At 35.1% G+C, this 22,962-nt stretch overlaps 1 protein-coding gene across 9 annotated transcripts in view; it reads left to right on the forward strand.

Moving 5' to 3' along the window:
* LOC139978210 (uncharacterized) overlaps nt 1-22,962 on the forward strand; it is a 264,286-nt gene that overhangs the window by 209,090 nt on the left and 32,234 nt on the right. Inside the window, exons 23-32 of one of the 9 annotated variants that reach the window (XM_071988172.1) lie at nt 61-209; nt 405-540; nt 729-857; nt 1,094-1,193; nt 1,334-1,413; nt 2,106-2,237; nt 3,535-3,669; nt 4,205-4,332; nt 4,514-4,649; nt 5,002-7,728. The exons of 6 other annotated variants lie outside the window; for them this stretch is intronic. In XM_071988172.1, coding sequence (XP_071844273.1) covers nt 61-209; nt 405-540; nt 729-857; nt 1,094-1,193; nt 1,334-1,413; nt 2,106-2,237; nt 3,535-3,669; nt 4,205-4,332; nt 4,514-4,649; nt 5,002-5,076 — 1,200 coding nt within the window. In that variant the 3' untranslated portion in view covers nt 5,077-7,728. Of the gene's footprint in view, nt 1-60; nt 210-404; nt 541-728; nt 858-1,093; nt 1,194-1,333; nt 1,414-2,105; nt 2,238-3,534; nt 3,670-4,204; nt 4,333-4,513; nt 4,650-5,001; nt 7,729-22,962 lie in introns of those variants that run through there. 2 more of the 9 variants (XM_071988189.1, XM_071988180.1) reach the window with 2 other exon arrangements.

Genomic DNA, 22,962 nt, shown 5'->3' on the forward strand with positions numbered 1-22,962 from the left:
TGCAATGTTGACTATTTGCCGCTTCACTTGTGTATTATTATTATTACATTGTTACATCAGGGTAATGAGAGAGTTCATACTGTAAGACAGTATGAGATTCTGTGCTGGAAGTACGGAGGTGTTCCTTCCGATTCTGCTGACCTCATCTCTGTCATCAAACAGATCAAGAATCAACAGAAAGGAGGCAAACATTTACTGGTTCATTGTAGGTAAGAACACAGAGAAGGGAGACAGAAATGTTAATCCCAGAACATTTCACAATCCTCTTTTAACTATTTCATACAGACTCATTCATGATGTTCTCATTGAGGTGATTTACTTTTCTATTGAGATCCTTGAGGACAAGAAATTTCAATTGTAAGACAAATTAATTAATTATTTATCTGTCATTTTCCTTTTTCAAGTAATGGTGTTGGTGCTACTGGTGCATTCATTGGTCTTTATGATCTGATGGATGTCATTAAAACCAAGAAGGAAGTCAGTGTGTTTGATGTCATAGAAGGAATGAGAAAAGACAGGGTGAACATGGTACTGACAAAAGTAAGTATATTTGATACATAGAGTAATTGTATTGGTGCTACTGGTATATCCATTACTAGTATCTATGATATAATTGTGTCACATGTAAGAATTGATGGTGAGGAAACAGGAATCAGTTTGTAGGAGGACAACTAGTCTCTAGAATTCCTTACATTTGATGAGGTCAATATGCTTCTTTTCAATGTTAGCTCCAGTATCTGTTCATCTTTGATGCTTTGTTGGAAGCCATGTTGTCTCCAGACTCTCAGATGTCATGTGATCAACTCAAAAAACTTGACCTCTCAGCAATGAAGGCAAAATGCAAGAAGGAATTCCAGGTATGTGTATTACTGAATGATGATTAACAATAGATTGTTTAAGTGTAATACTAAATATGTTGTATTACTATATGGTGTATTAATTAATGTATGTTGTATTACTTGGTGGTGCACTCCTTTATTATGTATTAATATTTCAGTAATTTGGGATTCAATTAGAAAAGTAGGCAATATTACATGATGTGCTTAGTCAGTGTGTATTCAACGTAAATACAATAATGCATTCATTTGTTTAGATTTTGCAAAAAAATACCAAACATCAGGAGGACTTGGCAACCCTAGTAGGAAATTCATCTGAAAATAATCATAAGAACAGGTTCCCTGATCTCCTTCCAGGTGAGCTACTTTCATTATATTTAGTTATGTAACAATTAAAACATATGTTTGTTACATGGTTCAATAAAATTGCCACCACATTTTAGTTATTGATAGTAGGTAATTTATATTGCTGAAATTTCCATATTACTCTTTTACAGTGGACAAATTCAGACCAGTCTTGAAATCCCCAGGCAACTTATTTGGGTCCAATGATTACATCAATGCTACTTTTGCCAAGGTTTGTGGTTAGGTACCTCTCTGATTTCTATATATCAAATCTAAGAGCAACTGATTTGTTTTTGTAGAAAAATTTCTTACATGTATATGCATCTGTTATTGCAAACACTTATTTGTCGTAAACCCTCGTGTATAATTTAATATAAGAAGATGTATGTAAATACCTTACATGATTTCCAGGAATTAAACATATATATAGAGTGTAATTGGCTTATGCTGTCTTGTGACAGAAACATTAAGTTAACATGTCTTTAACCTTGTGTGTGGCAGCATTGTAAGCCAATTCAGTCTTAATGTTAACGTTTACCGTGTAAGGTCTCTGTGTGTGAAAGGCACTTTAATCATATTAATACCACTGATTATGTAGGGTTCAACATATTAATTCTGATCAATCCTGCAAAATACAGAACAAATCATTATATATCTCTGTTGGACTGGGGATTTACGTAATTTGTGTCGTCCCTGCCACGCGACCATCAAAATCTGCCTAACAGGGACCGGGACGGACACCACAGCATCAGAAAGAATTATTGATAGCTCCTACAAGATATGGAACCTTCAAAGGACATGTAGATAACAAGTTTAATTTCATTCATTGCATTACCAAGATGTGTGAAATGTGTATGTTCCAGAATGCTTTAACTAGTGATGTCACCTATAAACATATATATATTTTGATATATATATTTTCAGGACATTTCACAGAGGGGGTTTATAATGACCCAAACACCTTTATCCTCAACCATAGAAGATATTTGGAGACTGGTGTTTGATTACAACTGTACATCCATTGTAATGTTGAACACCATCGATGATTCTGATGAGGTAGGTGTCTAATAAGATGAATGTTTCCAGAACATTTGAGTGTTAATCAAGAGTCGCATTAACTCCTATACCAGCGGATGTACAATAAGTTAAAACAGAATATCTACCATATATTGATATGGTATCCTAAATGTTTATCTTGCTACACAACAACTCATATGAGTAACATTTATTTAAATAGAAGAGATTACATGCTCATTATCTTAATCACAAAGAAAATGCACTAACTTCAGAATTACTTTCCTAACTGAAAAGATTATTTTTTTTTCTTGTATGTGTGTAGTCTGCTGATTGCATGGTATTAAAGTAATAACTAACTTATTTAATATGTCCTACAATTTATTTGATGTTTAAGGGATAGTGTCCGAGAAGGATAAAAAAGAGGGGAAGAAACTTTGGCACAAATGCATCTTAAACCATTGTGGTCACCAATTATGTAAAGTAACTTAGCAGGCAGTTCAAACTATTTCGGCTCTTTTCCAAACTCAGTTTAAAATTTCATATTCATACTTGACATTTAAATCATTTATAAATCCTTAAATTGCTTATTCATTAAACAAAGTAGGTGGGTTTGTGCTTCATTGAAGATTGTTATGTTGTGGTTTGTTTGTTTGTTAGAATTCAAATTGTGTTTAAATGACAGCTAGTAGAAATATATACTTATGCCCCAAAATATTATCATCCTAACATGTTTTGCAAATATGTAAGTAACAATGTTTTGGTTTCTTTCAGAAGTATTTAAGTACCATAAACCATCATTGCATATAGTCAAGGTAGCTATTTTTCAAAAGAATTTCTTCAGGGAGACATGTTTCATTTTTCACTCTGCTACATCCCATGAGGCTCTTACCACTATGTGTATTGTCAGAGACAAATCCATTCACCTCATGCTGCATTAGAAATAGAATGTTCTGAAATATGGAAATGATAGAGGTTAATGACAGCAGTAGAGAAATTTTGTATTTGCGTCTGTATTTGTAAAAGACCTTTATCGTAGGACTTACTTTTTCAACAATTGTTACTATTCAACATAAAGAGTACTCCTTTGGCTTTAAGGATATTGTGAAGAACAATGAGAACTACATCTTAATCAGATCATGCCGTAGTTTTATTGAAAACATCTAAAAGTTAAATAAGTAATATTGGAAATTTATGGTAAGTAACAATATTGGTGTGAAAGTACATGATGTGTGAGAGGAGATTCTTTATGGGGAGCTTTTTGTGATTTTTAATAGTATTACTCTTTCCGTTATATTTAGAGAGTATTTTAATAACTTGTCTCCTTTCTATTTTACAGTCTCTAACAGTTTATTGGCCTAATGGCCACAATGTAGCTGCTTCTTATGGTCTGATGACTGTGATTTGTAAGAAGATTGATGAAAGTGATGTGTTCACCAGGAGACAGTTTGAAGTCAAACATAAGAGATCTCAGGTATATAATCAGTTAATATAGTACTTATGTCCTGTTGTGTATCAATATCATGTTATCATTTGCTCTTGCACTTTGTAGCCAAAGAATACTTTCCCATCAAATTCTTTCTTCATTACTACTCATTCACATACCAAGCAGCATGTGGTGTGTGTATTTCTGTATTCAGTGGTTGATTTCTGCCCAATGTTAATGAGAACCAACTGTAAGAGAAACTGTTTCATTACTCTGAACAACTAAATGAAAACATTGGAATTAGTCCTTCAAATTTCGTCATAATTACCAGTCAATTTTCTAGAGTTGACTTTAATCTCTTTTACATTTCTCTGTGTGTGGGAATGGGCTTATCCCTTAACTATATATTTTTGATGGTGTATTCTCATTGCAGATAAATTAACCCATTACAATAAAATATAATATCTCACTCATCTTAAGCAAAATGTTTAACTACAAACTTCATCAGGCATATATTGTTACATTAATTTCACACATTTACATTTTATTGACAAATGCATACACTTAATGTTTAATGTTTCAGAAATCCCTTTTGGTGGATCATTTCTCCTTCCATGGATGGTCTGGAAATAAACCTGATGTGCATAAACTCAGAGAATTCATCAAATACACCAGAACTAAAGGCACTGGTCCAGCTTTGGTACATTGCATGTATGTATCATAGTCTATTAAACTGAATCATTGTAAAACCCTCAGAGAATTCATCAAATACATCAGAACTAAATGCTCTGGTCCAGCTGTAGTTCATAAACTCATTATGGTGTTGATCTAATAAACAAATTAATCCATGATAATTGATCAACTGTCTGTCTTTTCCCTTCTCTTCTCCCAGTAATGGAGTTGGTTTGAGTGCTGTCTATGTCACAGTAATCTCTGAACTAGAGAGAATTGAAAAAGAGGGCGCTGTTGATGTATTTCGAACTCTGCATAGACTAAGAAAGCAATGTCCTCATGCAGTCCAAACACAGGTTTGTATCAAGGAAATGAATGATTGTCATAGTACTGAATCTTCCCACTGATATAAGACATTTATGATACCGTAAAACCTGCTGTGAAGGGGTGGGGATTAAACTAATTAAAAGTATGACAATGTTAATTTTATTGATTGATTGGGTTCAATGTGACCATGATAATACCTGAATAGGATATGATCAGTAAATCATTAATGGTATTGCTTTGTCTGTAGATAAGGTTTTAAATGAGTTCACATCATGAGATCAATACAGACCTTTAGAGTAAATGTGGCTCTGTAGGTTTATTGTTGCATTCCACCTTAAGTAGATGTTTTATGTAAGTTTTACATTTTCCTTTAATTCCCAGGATGAATACCTTCTGTGTTATGAGCATCTTAGAGATCATCTTAACAATCCAGATGAATATACTGTTGTCTTCTAAGATGGAGCTGGATTAAATGAAGACTTTATAAACTCTATTTCAAGATTTGATCATTAGTGACCATTATTTTATTCTTTAATATGCTTATGTAGTGTTTTTCAAACCAGAATAATTCAATGACTTCATTAACCAGCATTTTATACTCATAAACCTGAAATAAAGTGATTATGTGCGGAATTTAGATGTTTCCGTTATGAACAGTTCATGTCAGTATTGATATGATGAACATCTGATCAACTCAATATCCCAGTCCAATTACTTTCTAATAATACAAACTAATGTTTTGTTATTAGATGTAAACATATATGATTAGAGGTTGCCAAAGTCTGTATTCTAACAATTCCCAACTGATAGCCTTACAAACTTGGAAATATAAACACAACATGTAAATACAATAAATCGATATTTAGTGTGAAGACAGTTATGCAAATGGCTAAAATGGGCTATGAATATGTAAAGACAAATTTGACGTATGTTTCTTCATTTGCATAATTGAAATATATCATGAAATCGAAATCTCAGTACAAAATAAAAGGTATTTTTTGGATCAATTTAGTTAGTTTGTTCTTCCTATTGTTGTAAAAGGAATAGTGGGGAAGCAAATGTTGGACAGGAACATTGCAAGGTAAGAAAACCATGTGCACTGGTTCAGCTGATGTAAATAGCCAGATATACACAGAAATCATTACCATGTTTTTTTCACCTGTTTCCTTTTCATTTAAAATGTTCAACTTCTTGGTGTTATTACTATTACTTTCATATATGGAGCAGTACTTTTACATATATATCTTAATTTTTCTGTAAATTGTTAATGAATGCTAGATGAAATGTGGCAAGTAGGTTTGAGGTTTTTTTCCTCCTATAAATATTAATTTCGATTTTACAACTTCTTGGTGATTTTACTCTTTTCTTATTGAACAGTGCATTGACCAGTTGATTGATGTGATGAAGGGTACTCAAGTGCCTTAAAGGTTATATCTTCATGTTTACTGTAAGTTGTTAAAGAATGCTAGTAGAACTTGGGGTATGGGGGGGGGGGGGATAGGGCAAGGCAGTTTGATCGGTTCATAACCGCAAACAATAGCTACAAAAGCAATTCAAGTGTATATGATTGGAGGCAGTGGAAATGAAAATATGGTTACAAAGATACATGCAAACACTTTAAAGATTCATCCCTATCATGAACATTGAAGTGCCTACTAGTGCATTAGTGTACATGTCCAGTAATTTTTATAAAGTGGAAGTGGGAAGAGGGTAATTCCCAATTATGAACATGAAAGTGACTATTGAACAGTATCCAAGTTGTTGTGATGAGGGCTATTAGAGAGGTCAAACGTTAAATCTTAATTTACTGTCAGTTATTAATGAATGCTACCAGAATGCTGGGAGGCGGAGTGTAGTATCAGTCCATAACAGAAATCAATAGCTAGAACAGATGTTTGAGTGTATGTAATCTTCTGATAATAACTTTCCATAGAATGCATCATGTTGTGCATTATGCACATTAAAAATATGTCCATCAAGTTAGCGTTTACTATTTACTCATATGTAGGACATGGTTCTATCATGATGAAACATTGAATGCGATTTAAATATGTCACAGAAGTATACAGACTGGAGCAAGTGTATGTGTTTCTGGTGGTTTGTACAGGCGCCTTATGTCATCTGTGTTGCCACCCATTCTAACTTTTCAGTTACATTACTTATGCTAGTCATTACATTGGGTCTTTGTGTGGGAATTATCAAATTTATTTCTTCTTTTATCATATACTTCTATGTTTTTATTATTTCCTTTCTCAAAATTTCGTAACAACATGATAAGTCAATATTTTGATTAAACAATATGGCAACTTTTACAGATTTGTTAACACTTCCAAATATTACAATTCAATGGTAAATTACAAAATTAAATGATTGAAGATAAAACATTCAAAATTTTCTTCAGATGTTCGATTATAACAGATGTTAAAATAATCAAGAAAATACCTGCTCCCAATCTGTAAACAGTTATTAATGGTAATATCAATTCACAAATTTAAGAATGAAAGAATGTATACATACTTGTTTCCCGCTGGTCCATTTTGGCCCAATGGGTATGGTGTCCCAGGAACTCTAAGATTGTTGGACAACTAAAAATGTGAAAGGGAATCACAACAGATAATTATGCAAAAAATGGCCTAATCACATATCAGTGGTCTATATGTACCAAGCTTAATCTAGTTCATGTTTGCAACAATACTATAGAAGGTTGAAAATGAAAACAATAAGCCCATTCCTCAGCCTTTTTTCTTTAAAGAAAATACTGTGAGCCTAGAATTTGTCAGGATAAAATAGACCGAAGTGCATTTCAAAACCCTGCAATAACCTTGCATATATTACTTTCGAAGATACGAATGGACTTTGGAATTTCTTAAAATGATATGCAAGATCGTAACAACACTCTCTTCTGATGATATTACACTAAAGACTTTACCTCTCGTGAACTATATGCGGTGATATGTATATTTTGTTTTTAATTGAAGGTCAGAGAATCCTACAATTTCCACAAAGTATTTTTGATCTAGTTTTGCTTATAAATCAGAGTCATGGTTATATATATATATACCTGGCAGACCCAACATATGAATGGGGAGCAACATTGCTCCACCGTGAGGGTCACTCAGTGGATGTGGGGGGGGGGGGATGAGTAACATGGACCTCCTTAAAAATATCATGGGACTGTAGTACATGCAGCTGATTCGTACATGAGCAGAAGCAAATGTATATGATTATAAAGCGCCTTTCCCAAAGGCTCGAGGCACTTTACAATATTACCCCAGGCAACAATAACCTGTCAAACATAGAGACAATCCCTCCACATAGCAGCAGCTAAACCGCATTCAGCTGACAGTTTTATCTCACAGGTCCCCATTTATACACCTGGGTTATGAGAGGCAATGGAGATAAAGTTCCTTTCCCAAGGATACAACGCAATGGTCTGGCCAGTACTCGAACCTGCAATCCTTAGATCTTAAGTCCACAACGCTCCACTCCCACAGTCGTTTCTTCTTTCCTTTGCTACCATACATAATAGCAAGAAAAGGGACATGCGAAAGATATAACAAGCTTAGATAGTGATAAATGGACTCAAAAGAAGCTTATTAAGTAAATTTCATTTCACATTCTCCCTTTTGGAAACATCCACCCGTGCTGTTTGCAGTTTGTAATTTAAGTCACCTGACATAACTTTGACACCTATTACAGGCTGACAGTAAAATATACAAATTTTCCAGATCGTGGAGGTTGTTAGGCATCACTTACAAGGTCATGTCGAATTCACTTCCTTATGCAGTAGAACACAAACTCTCTCAATACGGGTCTATAGCGACTGAGTAGAAAATAAGACTTTTATGCGATAAAGTAACTATTTTGTCAGATATATCGTGGCTCAGCTGGCCAGTGCAAAATGCGCAGGAATATTTAACAACAGTAGTGATGCACCGTTGTGGTTGAGGCTGTGCGCTTTAGTAACACCATGTTTACTAACTTCGATTCGATATTACGCCAGTTTTTCATTTTACCTTATATTACTTATTACTGTTGGCTTCCAATATGCTGCCACCAAGCAAATCCCAAGGTTCGTTTTCCGGGGTTAACATAGGTGAAAAACTGCAAAATTTGTTGAAAGTATGATCCAGTCACATGTGTCAAGAACAAACCTAGGTTAGGCTACGTACAGTAGGCCGGTTGTGTCGTACACAAGATTTGTAGTCTAACGTTAATGTTAGAAAAGGCCTAGGCCTCTAGACAAAACATTTTCTTGTACTGTATTATACAGCTAAACATTTTTTGAAAGGCTTGTTCAGTGCAACACACATTATTCAAGTTCTTGGCATAGATTTATAGAGCTCTTTAAAGGCCTTAGGAGTTGGGGTCTACCACACAACTGCATATTGTTTGTTTGTCTGTAAAGCCTGGCCCTGTGCTACAAATATACTGTAGGCCTGGGGTGGCTAGATGTGGGTAGAGAGTATATCTGGCAACTCGGTGCCATGACCTCCAGCCAACATTACCCTCTTTCCAATAAATTTCATTAGTCTAGTACTGCATTGCACAAGTGCACACTGCACAATTAAATCTGAACATTCCCAGCCGACACCATATGTCTTGCATGCGCTTGCAAAATTCCTTGGCCTGCAAGAAATCCAATAGACTTTTCATACAATCAGTCATGTCGTAAACTTTGCCTATTCAAAACTTCAAGCAATACACTGTGGACATCCACATTGACAATGTTAGAAGGACCTTGTAAGAAACATTTGATAAAGACTGTATCACTAGCATGCAGTGCTTCTGGCTTCACCCATTCAACAGAATTAGTTATGGGAAGGATAGGCTATTGTTTTTGCAAATAAATTGCTGGAACATTGGTAGTCAACTGTGTAACCATAAGATACATGCAGCAGAGATTTCTGTTTCCTTAATTTTGAACAGTGAAAAGTGACAAGTGTGGTTGAAAGATGAGAGGCAGGGAGGTTAAAATTTAGTAGAAAGAGGGCCATGGTGAAAGCTAGGGCCCTGTATGTATGTAGAATACTGTGTAAACACACTTAGTCTTTCTCACAGTGTAAACATGTCGAGTGGCCCACACATAACCTCTTTTCTGTGGATTCATTTCTGCCAACATAAATTAATGATCCTTAGAAGATAAAACCTCCTCAAGTGTTTTTAGTAATCCTTTATCATTTCTAGCTGGTGAAAAGCTGCTGGGGATACAAGGATCCTGTCAGTAATTCATCAAGTGTTGAGTCACAAATTTGGTGTTAAGTAAGTAAGTGTACAGCCAATAAGTTAATGTTGAAAGCAAAAGACCACACACTATAGGCAGTACACCTGTGCACTCGCTAATATGGATATCATGATTCATAAAGCAAATATTTTAATATAGCGTGCTCATAAAAAATGATAAATAAGAACTCTATATGTACACATGTACAGTACTAGAATCTGCAGTGTTAGCCAAAAAAGGAGAACTTAAAGGGTGTGAAGACTCGCGCAAAAAGAAAAGTCTAATGCCGGTAATCTGACCTAGTTTCGAATGAGGTGTAACAGAAGTGTTAGACACCACCATCGACCCCCCCCCCCCCAAAAAAAAAACACACACAGCTTGCTACCATCGGTAATTAGACACTAGTCTACAGTCAGTACATGCAGCTGCGGTCAATACCCACAGCACAGTGTACAAACTATACAGCGATGGACATCTCATGTCCAGCTAAAGATAACAAGGTATCACGTTTCATTACTGTACTGTCTGCATTTTGTAGCGACACGAACAAAACGTCACTTGCAAGCAACGGAAAGTTAACTTTTTTCAGATGGCCCCAATCGGTTTGGGGCGAGTCTTCAATGCCTTTAATACAGCACATGCAATGTATTTATCTTTGTAAAATGTTGATCCATATATCCTCATTATGGTTGCTGTGGAAATGTGGACATGGGCCCACCTTCACCAATTTGTATGGCACTACAGTACCATTGCAGGGCTTGACATAAGCCTCATAAGCCTTGACGTAAGCCTCAAAAAAAGGCACAGCTGCGAGCAGAAGAGCCATCAATAGGTTCAAATTGTGAAGGGCATCATGGCAATAGGGAGGGCATGACAGCAAAAATGAATCTGGGGAAGGAAACTGACAGTATTTATTTTTTATGCAGTACCAACATTTGAGCCAAGTTAATTATTGTGTTTTCATATGAATAGTTTGATAAATTTGTACAAATTGATGTCTTCCAATAATTCTCCCTCAAGGTGTGAAGCATATATGATATGGCCAGTGTATTAGGGTAGAAGTAGTTACTGAGTTTCTTCATTTCCAGGAATGGTTTTATTTCCCTTCTTTCATACCTAGATACGTCTCCACCAATAATCACTGATTGCCCAGCAAACACTGTTTCATGGGGTATTGTGCCAGATGATGACTTGGTGCCAGTTTACTGGACAGAACCCACTGCAACTGATATCTCTGTACCAGTAACATTAAGTGTCAAGTCATCGACCTGGACAGCCATTCAGTATTGGTTCAACAACTGTTATCTACACCTTAACGAATCCAGCTGGCAACTCAGCCATGTGTAGCTTTCTAGTGTCTGTTCTTGAAAGTGAGTATGTTAACACTATGAAAGACATATGAAACACTATGAAAGTACAGTGAATAGTCAAATTTAGTTACAAGTAGCTCTTCTATTCTGTGCATGAACAACTGTATGCACACTATTTAAGATCAAATCTATTGTAACCTTCAAAGTTGTAAGGACTTGAGAATTTTCCTGAAAATTATTGTTGTAATGTTGTTATACTTCTACAGAAATGTTTAATGATACACTGACCATATTTAAAAGCAGGGCTCAAATTTGACAATCGTCCGATACCACCAAAAATTACGTCGGACAACCTAGAACACTGCTTAGGTTGCCCTATACAGACAACTAGCATTTGCAGTAATTTTTCCCCTCTACACTATAGCTGTCATGCCCACCCTTTCTCATCGCTAACTTGCACGTTTTGTTATTAGTAAAGACAGAATGTGCATACTGTACATATGCACTGATAGTTACTTAAAGTATCGTATACTTCGTACACTACAGACACTGGCGGCCGTGACCACGCTTGCTTTCTACCTCAAGGCCGCATGCACATATGACAAACTAGCAAGAGTACAAAGTGTATGCAATGCTACTGTACACTGTGCATGTGGGCATACCTCATGTTCTTTTATGTTCCTGCAATGTACATGCTGTATACCCTGGGCTTACCCTCTGTTTCTGGAAATGATCATTTTTCACTACCAGAGAATTCCCACAACCCAACATGATTAATCATGAACAGTGTCATACACCACATAAACTTCTATAACTCAACAATCATTATTGTTACCAGGATGTTAAAAGTTAAAACGTCTTTACAATGTTTGCGCCCACGCAGAAAAACTTGTGTCCATACAGTCCTCCATGTAACATGCACTTTAAATTACCTCTACAGTAACATATATTTGCTTGTGCATAATGGAAGCCTATAGTGATATGTCTATAATGTGCACAAAAAAATCAAATGATAAAAGCTGTAACTAGTATACAACAACAAACTTATTGTCAAATTCTGAAAGCGGGAAGTTTGCCTTAGGCTAGTTACTATAGTTACAAGTAGTTGCATTTAAGCAACATGCTTTGTGTTCATTGAGCACTATAGATGGAAGAATGTTTGCAGACAATGGTAAGGGCTATTAGCCAATCAAATCACAGGAAATCTGGAAACCACAATTGACTATTTTTAGCATGAAAATCTCTGTCATGGAAATATTGTTAGTCCTAACTCTGTACTTGCCGTTGATTGTTATGATTTATTTGTTTTCAAACAAATTCAATCAAAGTATTGTAATGTTGGTTCTTTTGATAAGAAGTTGTGGTTTCTTGAAAAGAAAATAAGATATTTCTTTAAAAAATGGTGTAGTATGTTATTCACAGGCCTAGCTGTGGGTGTGTGTACTTGGGGTTTTGTTTCCCCCAAAATGTTTGCCAGACGGAAGCAATTTGAAGGTTTATGTCCCTGGCTGAGAGATTGTGTCCACAATGATGTACACTACAGTTGTCCAAAATTTGCGCAGTGGATCTCCGTAAGACTATACACTAATGGTAAGACTTAAGACTCAGGTCGATAGACTAGTCATGCATAGCCTAACGTTAGGGTATCCACCTAATAGGCTTGATAGATCCATTGTATTGTTACTTACGTACAGCTCTTGTGCAAGGTGTGCCATTTTACATAACTAACATAGTCCCTGAGCATATATGCATACTTTAGTGCACACAATGTGTGCGATGTACAGTACCACGTCAGGCAACTCCAATAGCATTTTTTGGTGCTTCCATTGGATAACCAAAAAAAATTCTCAGACAAACAAATATGCAAGCAAGGTTGTCCGAAGGACAACCTTAAAATTTTCTTCAAAATGAGCCCTGAAAAGCCTTATAAAAAGTACCATTTCATGCAGCTATTTGATCTTGTTCAATTGATTGCAGTTGATGAAACCATTAAAGATACATTGCTAGAATATTTACCAATTGAAGGTAGTTAAATGAACAGTTTCAAAAATTGGTTCCAATCATCAACATTTTGTTGCTGAAACATTTGTTATAATGGTGTAATACAGATATGAAATGGAAAATGTAAAGGAATTGTTCCTTTACTGCCTTTTTTGCAATGAAAATAGAAGCTACAGTATAGTCCTTTATTGTTATGGGATTTTTCCTATTGGGAAGCATCGTCAACTTTATAGAAACCTAAATATGTGACAGAATTACTCTACTGCAGATTGTATGTATTAGTTTAGTAGAAAAAAAGGATCAGGAGGGACAAGCAAGTCCCTATCAAGGACCCTATGGGCATTGCTCCTTGCAGACTGCATACACTGCTGTGCTACATGTGACTGTTGTGCACATCCAATGGACTGATGCAAAGTCCGTTTTGAGACAGTCAAGTACACTTTTTAACTAAAATGATTTTTTAAAGGGAGTCCTTTTGTTCGTGGGTCATATTTCATACAATTGTTCAAAGAGACAAAGAAAGTTCTTGTCCATTTTCTACTTGTAATACATATTTCCATTCTGGAAGTCCATTCTGAGAAAATTAAATACAGGTTTGACTAAAATGATTTTGTAAAGAGAATATTTTTGTTAGTGGATCATAACTAATACATATATCCTTCCGAAAGACAAAGACGTTTCCTGGGCCTAAATTTTCCGTTTTCATTCTTAACAGTAATATTACAGTGTCCAGGAACTGTCATGATCACCGTTGGAAGACAAGAATCTTGATCAAACTCACATGTTTATAGACCACCAATATGCAAGTGACATCATCTAGTTGTGTACCAGCAGATGGAAGAACTATTTCATCAGACACTCGGCTGTTTTATTTTGTGACAATTATACAACTATTCTGTAGTCTTTTCAGGTGTCTGTTACTGGTAAGTCTTAACTTTATTTATGGAGCCATGATTCTTAATTTCACCATTAATTGTAATAATAAACTTGGTATTTATTTCTAGCACTATGTTCGTAACCTGGCTCTTTCCTACCAATTTTTCATACTCTAAGGAGTCTTTGCCAATTTACCACTTTGGTATCCCCTCAGGATGGATTTCGACAGCATTTTTCAGGCAGGATGGATATAGCATTTATTTAAGTTGGATATGACAATATGGTGAAAATATATATTTAAAGCAGATTGTTTATTTCTTAAAATCAAATTTGTCTTTGAATATTAGCTAGCTCATAGCTTTAATGCTGTAAGTTGTTTGCACTATTGTCTCGATAACATCAAATTTATAAACTAGAGTTGAAAAACATTTAGGTCTCATAGTAAATCAATATTGCAGTAAAACAAAACGTGACTAATTTTTGAGTGCAGTTGGAGACAAGGACACTCCACAGAGTACGCAAGTTTGTGATTGTGTGGTACTGTACATGTGTGAGAGATGGGATGTAAAATTAATTGCCATGCTCCCATTTGTGAGTTGGGTTCCTTGTTTTTGATGTACCCAAGACACTGCATTCTGACCAAGGAAGAAATTCTGAATCTGATGTCATCCACAGCCTTTGAAAACTGTGTCAAAACCAAAACAATGCCATATCATCCTGGAAGGAATGGGCAAGACGCTCGGGCATTTTAATAGATCGTTACATGATCTGCTGAAAAAACTCCCGCCAACCAGAAAAGAAGATGGTCAGAACACTTGCCAGAAGTTTGTCACATCTATAATGCCACTCCTCATACTTCAACTGGACTCACCCCATTCTATATCATCTTGGGGAGAGATCCAATTTACCAGTTTCCTGTTAGGAAGAGTGGAGGAAACCAGGACTGTCTCATGAATGTTCGTTCATGGCTACCCCAGCATATCTGCAGCTCTGTTCTATTGGCATTCAAGAAAGCAGGGGAGAAACTGAGGAAGGAAGTTGCTTACAGAAAGTCACATTTTGACAAAACAGCCCAAGAGAAAGCCGTGAAAACGTATCCACCAAGTTGACACAAAATTGTGTCATATTGTCATATCTGTGTATATATTAGTACCTAGTTATATTTTGTTTAATGAACGAACATCATTTTCTGGTTGTATGCATTTAGCAAACTCAGTTTACTTTGGTGTATACTAATTTAACATCAGTTTTACCACAATTACCAGCCCTGTTTTATCGTGACTGACCAACTTACACATATTTTTAACGCTTTTCTTGTTATTTTTCATTTCAGATGAACTTGTAGCTCTGAAGGCCCTGAGTGTGGTCCATCCTTTTCTTTTCATGTTTTGTTTTGTTTATGTTAATTAACACTAAATATTTTGAGTTGTTGGCTCCGATACCCAGCAATACTTGTATGACCCTAGAAATAAATGATATAAGCTATTTGTTGTTGTTCTTCTCAAGTTTAATGTGCTGCTCATTAACTCATGCTATCACATAAGTATAACTATTTATGTTTAACAGTTACATTCTGCTGATATGCTGTAAATACTAAAAGTCTGCTAATATTTTACAGTTAATTTTGTTTGCAATGGAATTTGTTTAATTCTCTTCTGTCATTTATCAGAAGCCTCCATATACATTGTAGTAACATATGCATGTATATATAATTAATGAAAACACATTATAAATACAAACCATTTGTTAGTACAAGATTATACTTGTACAATATGATGCAGTGATTTTGCTTTGGTGTATGAGTTTCTATTGAAATGTGTGCCAATGCAGTTTCTACGTAATTCGACCAGTGAGATTCTAGCTTCTACTTGTGGATATAATAATGCAGTTTCTGGACATAACGCCATGTTTGCATCCAGCATCTTTTATCTCTTTTTATCATTTCCAGCTTTTGTGGATTGTCCAGAACCACAGTTATTATATGCTGGTGACCAGCTGTTATTTACCAATCCTTCCTGTATCTTTAAGAGGGTCATATCTCCTTCTACATGTGATCCTCAATCTGGATCCAGGGTGTTATCACAGAGTCAGCAGGTTACTTGTACTTGTGACAACTATCCTGATACACAGTGCACTTTTCCGATCATCACTCAGAGTAAGTTCAAGAGTTCCTTCTCACTGACAAAATTACGTTATCTTGGTTTTCCATATCATATTATTAATAGCAGTGCAGTATTGGGAGTACAGCCTCTGTAAAACAATGCTATAGAACATAATTTATGTACAACATTTTTAGAAGTTGGATACTTAACACATCTGACAAGACTTTATGCATCAATGTAGTAAAAACTGGATAATTCATGTTGCACTAATTGCCAGTTGTAATAACACTATACCAGCAATTGTATCCTCAGCTAATGGCTCAAGACACTACAAATAATAACTGCATTAATTTTAACACCACTTTTCCAAATTATATGTATGGTCAAATTATATATCAGAAAATGCATTTGACCTCAACTATAGTGAAATTTAAAATTATAAGAATAATGAAAAATAATGGGGTTTTTTAACTACCTAAATCTACCTAGTCTACCTAAATCAGTGCCCAATCCACTCATTAAAGAATACCCTGTGAAACAATGTTTTTATACAGGACAAAGGTAATCTGATATTGCTATATTTATATACATGAAATGTTCAATTCATATTGTTTTTTTTTATAACTACAGTCAGTGGCTAGTTGATGTGAAAAACAAAGCACATTTTGTGGTCTACCTAAATCAGTGCCCAATCCACTCATTAAAGAGTACCCTGTGAAACATAATATGACTATGTAGCTCTTAAACAGGACGAGGTTATATGACATTAGCACCTTACCCATTACAGCATGGACATGTCTGTACAAAGGGGTGGGGGTTCTAAAGGCATAAAACAAAGTAACACAATAACATTGCCATTTCAGGAAGACTACTAAATTCCATGTTTTCTTCATCTCTATAAATTGAAATATATGCATGCATCATTAAATTGTTGTATCTTTTACAGACCAAAAGAAGGTTCCCCATATAAAAAATTCCATAACCATGTATGCAATTAGCATGTCTTACTTTGATTCAAATAATGGAATTAATGTCAACATATCTGAAACTTATCTTCTTGCATGTTGTCTTTCAGTAAGATTGTTGCATTTCCTCCTATTGAGTGTTAGCTTTAAAGTAAATTGTAAACAAATGCAGTAATCCGATATAAATTATTGAATAAATAGTGTAGAACTTAAAATAGCTAAAATAGTGAAATCGTTCAGCTAAGTCAAACATGTGCATTGTTCCAGTTGGAGTAATGAAATTAAACATACCATCTTTGAATTTGCTCTCTTCATGTTGTTTATATTATAAATTGGCATTGTATTGAATTAGCTGCAGATAAAAGTTGTGAAGTTTTTTCAAAAGGACTATTGTTTACAAGTCTTCATTTTATACTATTTCCAAACTAGGTGATGATTTTATGAAAATAGGCAATTTTCAGGAAGGAGTTATCATGGAATGTCAATTACATACTACATAGTTTCATGTTGGCAATACTGTTATCACTCTTCAGGTAACAACTTAGACTAAAGTTAGACTTACTCGTACCATTAAGCGCTATTAAGGCAATCTAAAATGTCATTAGTAAAACTTCACTTATATTGACAACTAGACGAAAATACTCACAAACTGACAGAATCAGATTTATCTGGCATAATTGATCAATTATTCCTAATTTGTACATAGCTAACACTCATATCCTGTCAAATTCAGGGTCCACTAAATTAACAACACCCTGAAGAGATGTTGCTCTGTCATGATTTCTACAGGGAGGTAAAAGCACAGTGAACTACATCAAGATATTTAGATATCACCCACAGAGCTATTGCTATGATATGACAATTTGCTTGCTTAAAACAAACTCGTAAACTGTATCCAAGTGTATGCATCAAAGTGTTTTTATGAAAATTGATGGAATGTTCTCCACCATCCTCCCCCTCCACACATGCACACAGCTTATGAATTGTGTTACTTTTTGTTCAACTGAAAACTTGTGACCCAATCACAAAGTCCAATTGTGTGAAAAAGAGATCTTGGACTTGTAGTCCTAATTATGGTATATCCCCATCAAGTAGACATACCTGTCTATCCCTGTAGACCATAATTATATTGTAGACTTGTGAGCTGACTAAGTAGCAATGCCATGTTAAGAGGCATACAACAAACAGCAAATCTTAAATGTCTTAAACAGTTATGAATCAAGGGTCAATTTATAGCCATAGAGCCATAACAGCACTGACAACAACAATGGTTACAGTTTAAACTTGTGTCCAATATGCAAAAATTCACTTGGCAGTTTGATGGATTGCAAGGGCTTAATTCTAGTCATTTTTCATCCATTGTGTTTGCAAGGAACCATGACCATTAATTTAAATTACAAAAATCTTGTTTTTCTTATTCTCCTGATAGAAACATGAAAATAAGACAAGCCTTTTTACTCACCAACCATTAACCAAGATAGTGTGTAGCATCCCTTCCCTTTCGAAGGGACTCATAATACCTCTCTTGCTATGATACCATCATTATCACACACTTACAGTGTCAGTGTCAGGAGGCTGTGGTTGAGCATGGATCCAGTTGTTTCTTTTCATTCCCAGGTTCTATCCTGGGCGAATACTCTTAAAATGAGTCACTATTGTTGTGTCGGTCCCGGGACAACCTAACAAACTTATAGGAATCTTAATTGACAACACTAATGCAATAGGTCCGTCTAAATGGTTAACTTAATGTATTGTGATTTATGATCAAGAAAGTGTTCTCCAAGAAACCTTGGTAGTTGTTACATAACACATACCATACCATTCAAATTAAGGTATGCATAAAATAACATATATCTAACTATATCATAAACAGATTATTTGGTGGCGCTAAGTAACTATCCAACAACTATTGCATATGAACTTTTCTAATGTAATATTTGGTACTCTAGGATTACCATCCATCAGTGACCCACCTACAGAGGTCACCAGGACTACTACATCAGTAACCATTACATGGAGACCCTGGGATGAAGAGGCTGATGTTGGTGATCCTCCTGTGGTGGCATACATCCCATACTACAAGATGGAGCCATCTCCGGAATGGATGAGTGGATCTAGGATCCAAGCTGACCAAACATTGGAATATACAGCATCAAGTCTGGAGACAGATAGAAACTATACATTCAGTGTAGCAGCAGTCAGGGAAGGGGAGGGTGGAGAGGGACCCAGAGGTCCACCAGTAACCATCAAGACACTCTGTATTAGTAAGTATATTACAGGTAGTATTATGTTGAATGCAACTGCTGCAAAATCAACAAGAAGTACTTTGCTATTAAGTTCAAACAGTATTGCCTTAATAAAGTGGGATTTATTGATGGTCATATATTTCCTATTAGTTTTGATAAATGTAGCCATATTTAGCATCCAAAAATTGTATTCACAACTTTAAATACTGCTTGTATCATAGTTGCAAGAAATATTCCTTTCTCACAATATGAAGACTGAGGGGTCCTGTCTCTCTCTCTGTCTGTTAATTGTATATATTTACCAGTCAAACTCAATTGCAAGTCTAAAATGCCTATTAAATGTTGATCAATCTCTATCAAACGCAATCATTTGTTGCACATGTCAGGAGCTTCGATGTCAACATGCAAATTAGGCAAATTATCTTTAGTAGTCAAAATAATCCCCTGTAAAATTCTGCTTCCGTAGCAATGCTTTCCACTATCTGTCTGTATCACTATCTGTCTGTATCATGCCTAATTCAAAAGGTTTACAGTTCTGAATGTTTAAGGACACAATTTATTTGAAATATTTTCATAGGTGGAAACTAGATCATGATAAAGGGTTTGATGATTGCATAAACTTGTGTATCATGTTTTGTTTTGATGTAATACTGATTTCAAGTTTAAAGTTTTATTAGAATCCAAATCAATCCCAAAGGATTATTTTTCACTGGAGCTAGAACAACATTTATGAAGAACGTAAATACAAAATATGAAAATTATGTGTACACACAGAAGTATAGAATAAGTAAGCAATATGAAAAGTTAAGAAAGGCAATAAAAATTCAAAAGAATGTAAAATAATCCAACCCTAAGATCTGATCTTTTTCCATTTGTGATTGATAATATTAATTATGTTATTGTCAGCATACATAGGAAGAGAGTTAAGTTACGTACCTTGTTCATGGAAAGTGAGAAGAAATATTTACTATCACCTGATATGACTTCCTTATGTTGTTTTCTACAGAAGTTGTTCCACAGATGGTCACAGCAACTTTAACTGCTACAAATGATGTGACTGTGACATGGCAGGTAAGATAGTTTGATAATGTATGACTTTTCGTGTTGATATTAAGGGGTGTTAATCAAGTTTAATAGGAGACTATCAAAAGTTAATATCATGATTAGTGACAGAAGACATTTAAGTGTTCTTCTTGCAAAATGTAGATTGTCTTTTCTACATTTTGTTACTCAACTGTTCTAATATAGATAATGCTCAACATTGATTTGTCAATATGTACTTAGCATGATGTAGGATTGCATAGGACCAGTCAAGTAATATATATATATGCAATGGTTCATGTTTTTAACAAGTTTGAAAATTGTCCAGGGTTAGAACAAGGCAGGTGCAATGTGACAAACAGTACCAGTTACTTGCCAACCAATAGCCTCGAGCAAAGCAAATAGGCTAGGCACCAGAAATATCATTCTCCAGTGTACATTACATAGTGGAATATATATGCCTATCCTATGAAAAGTTGTAAAGAATTTGATGCTCTGCATATTGTGCTAGAATAATTACCAAGAGTGAAATGTAGCATTATTAGAGGTGAGTAATCTATACATTTTGACAAATAGAATTGTATTCACACTCACCACATTGCCAGTAATATTTTCTCTTTTGAAGCTAACTATAGACTACAAATTATAAGGATTGCTTTATTATTTCCTTTCAATCCTTAATTTGAAGTCCCTGCTTTTACTTTATTGTTTGCATTTGTGATTTCTGTATCCATAGATCAACTACCAAACATTTGTCATTGGTTCATTTAGATTCTTAATACTGGAATATGGTAGGATAGGCCATGGCAAATTCAACACCAAATTCAGTTTTAATCTGCTAAGAAGATTTATAGTTTACTCTGTTAAGGGTAGCAGCTGCACTGGTTTGAAGCCTCTGATGAATGTTAAAGCATATGGGGACCCTTTGTGGTGTGTAAATTTACATGTCAGACAGGAATTTTGCTTAATATGTAGAACAATAGAATATGGAATGATAAGGAAATGGCAAATGCAACACAAAATTCAGTTTTATACTGCTAAGTAGATTTATAGTTTACTCTGTTTAGTGTAGCGGCTGGCCTGGTTTGAAGCCTCTGTTGAATGTTAAAGCATATTGGGACCCTCTGTGGTCTGTAATTTTACATGTCAGAAAGGAATTTTGCTTAATATGTAAAACAATAGAATATGGTATGAAAGGGGAAATGGCAAATGCAACACAAAATTCAGTTTTAAACTGCTAAGTGGATTTAAGGTATAGTTTACTCAGTTATAGCAGCTGGCCAGGTTGGTAGCCTCTGTTGAATGTTAAAGCATATGGGGACCCTCTGTGGTCTGTAATTTTACATGTCAGAAAGGAATTTTGCTTAATATGCAAAAAATAGGCTAATATTAATTACCAGTAAAGGGAAAACCAACGGAAGAGTGCAAAACAAATCAAAATATTCACAATCAACAAATGTTGAGAGTTTTGAGCTGCATCATCATACTTAAATTGGTTTTAACTAATAATATTAATGATAATGACTGTGATAAAACTAATAATAATAATTATATGATGACTACTATTATTTAATAAAAATAAAGTTGGATCCAGAAAATTATTCAGAAAGTGTTTATTCATTTCTTGTATTAGCTAGGTTTATCCTTTTCTAGTCCTTTATCAATGTAAAGATATTTTAATATAATTATATATACACACATTACAGGTAGTATTATTCCATGCACACATATGCATTGGTAAATTGGGCTGACCAGTGTCAGTGATTTAATTTAACAGCATGTTAGTGTAGTAACTGCTAGTTCACATTGTGTGCCTCATTTTAAACATAACAGCAACCAAAGGTGCAGTGCAGTATTGGAATCACTCAGTTTACTATTTACTATGAGATAGAGGGCGATGTTTCTTCCAGACTAGAGGCTGGAACAGCAAATTCAAATGCTGAGATTTTTACAGTTGATGGATCACTTCTAGAACCAGGGACGACCTATAACATTGCAGTGACTGTCACTACAGACCAGGAAAGTGCTCTGAGTGAAGGAAGTTCAGTGACTAGAGCAGGTAACAATGGTAATACAGAAAGGATCAGTATTAATTTGGGAATGTAATGAAATGTGTTACAAAGAAGTTACCATTTTATAGGTCTTAATTTGTGAATGAATGTTAACACAATACTCATTAACAAACGAAAAGAAAATATTGTAATATTATACATGTTACAAGTTGCCATTCTTTAACAGAAGTGTTTCTTTAACTTTTCAAGAGAGAGAGCCCTCTTTATCACCTGTTTATCTAGTTGCCCTGGTGATTCCAGTCCTGCTCATCATTTTTCTGTTGGTGGTGATAATCAAGCGGTAAGGTGGCCATCAGATTTAAATATTAAAAGTGGTATTAGAGTTGAATATGAACTGCCTTATCATTCCCCTGATTGATCTGAACTGGATTATCTGGGATTCAACCATTGGTTGGGTGGGACATTTTTTCAGTGCACAGTCTAGCATGACCTCTCACTATGTGCATGGGTACCCAGTATTTCTAATAAAAACTTGGAAGCAAACCTAAACATCAGCATCATCTTT

Source organism: Apostichopus japonicus, chromosome 2 (assembly GCF_037975245.1).
Source record: "Apostichopus japonicus isolate 1M-3 chromosome 2, ASM3797524v1, whole genome shotgun sequence".
Classification (NCBI taxonomy): domain Eukaryota; kingdom Metazoa; phylum Echinodermata; class Holothuroidea; order Aspidochirotida; family Stichopodidae; genus Apostichopus; species Apostichopus japonicus.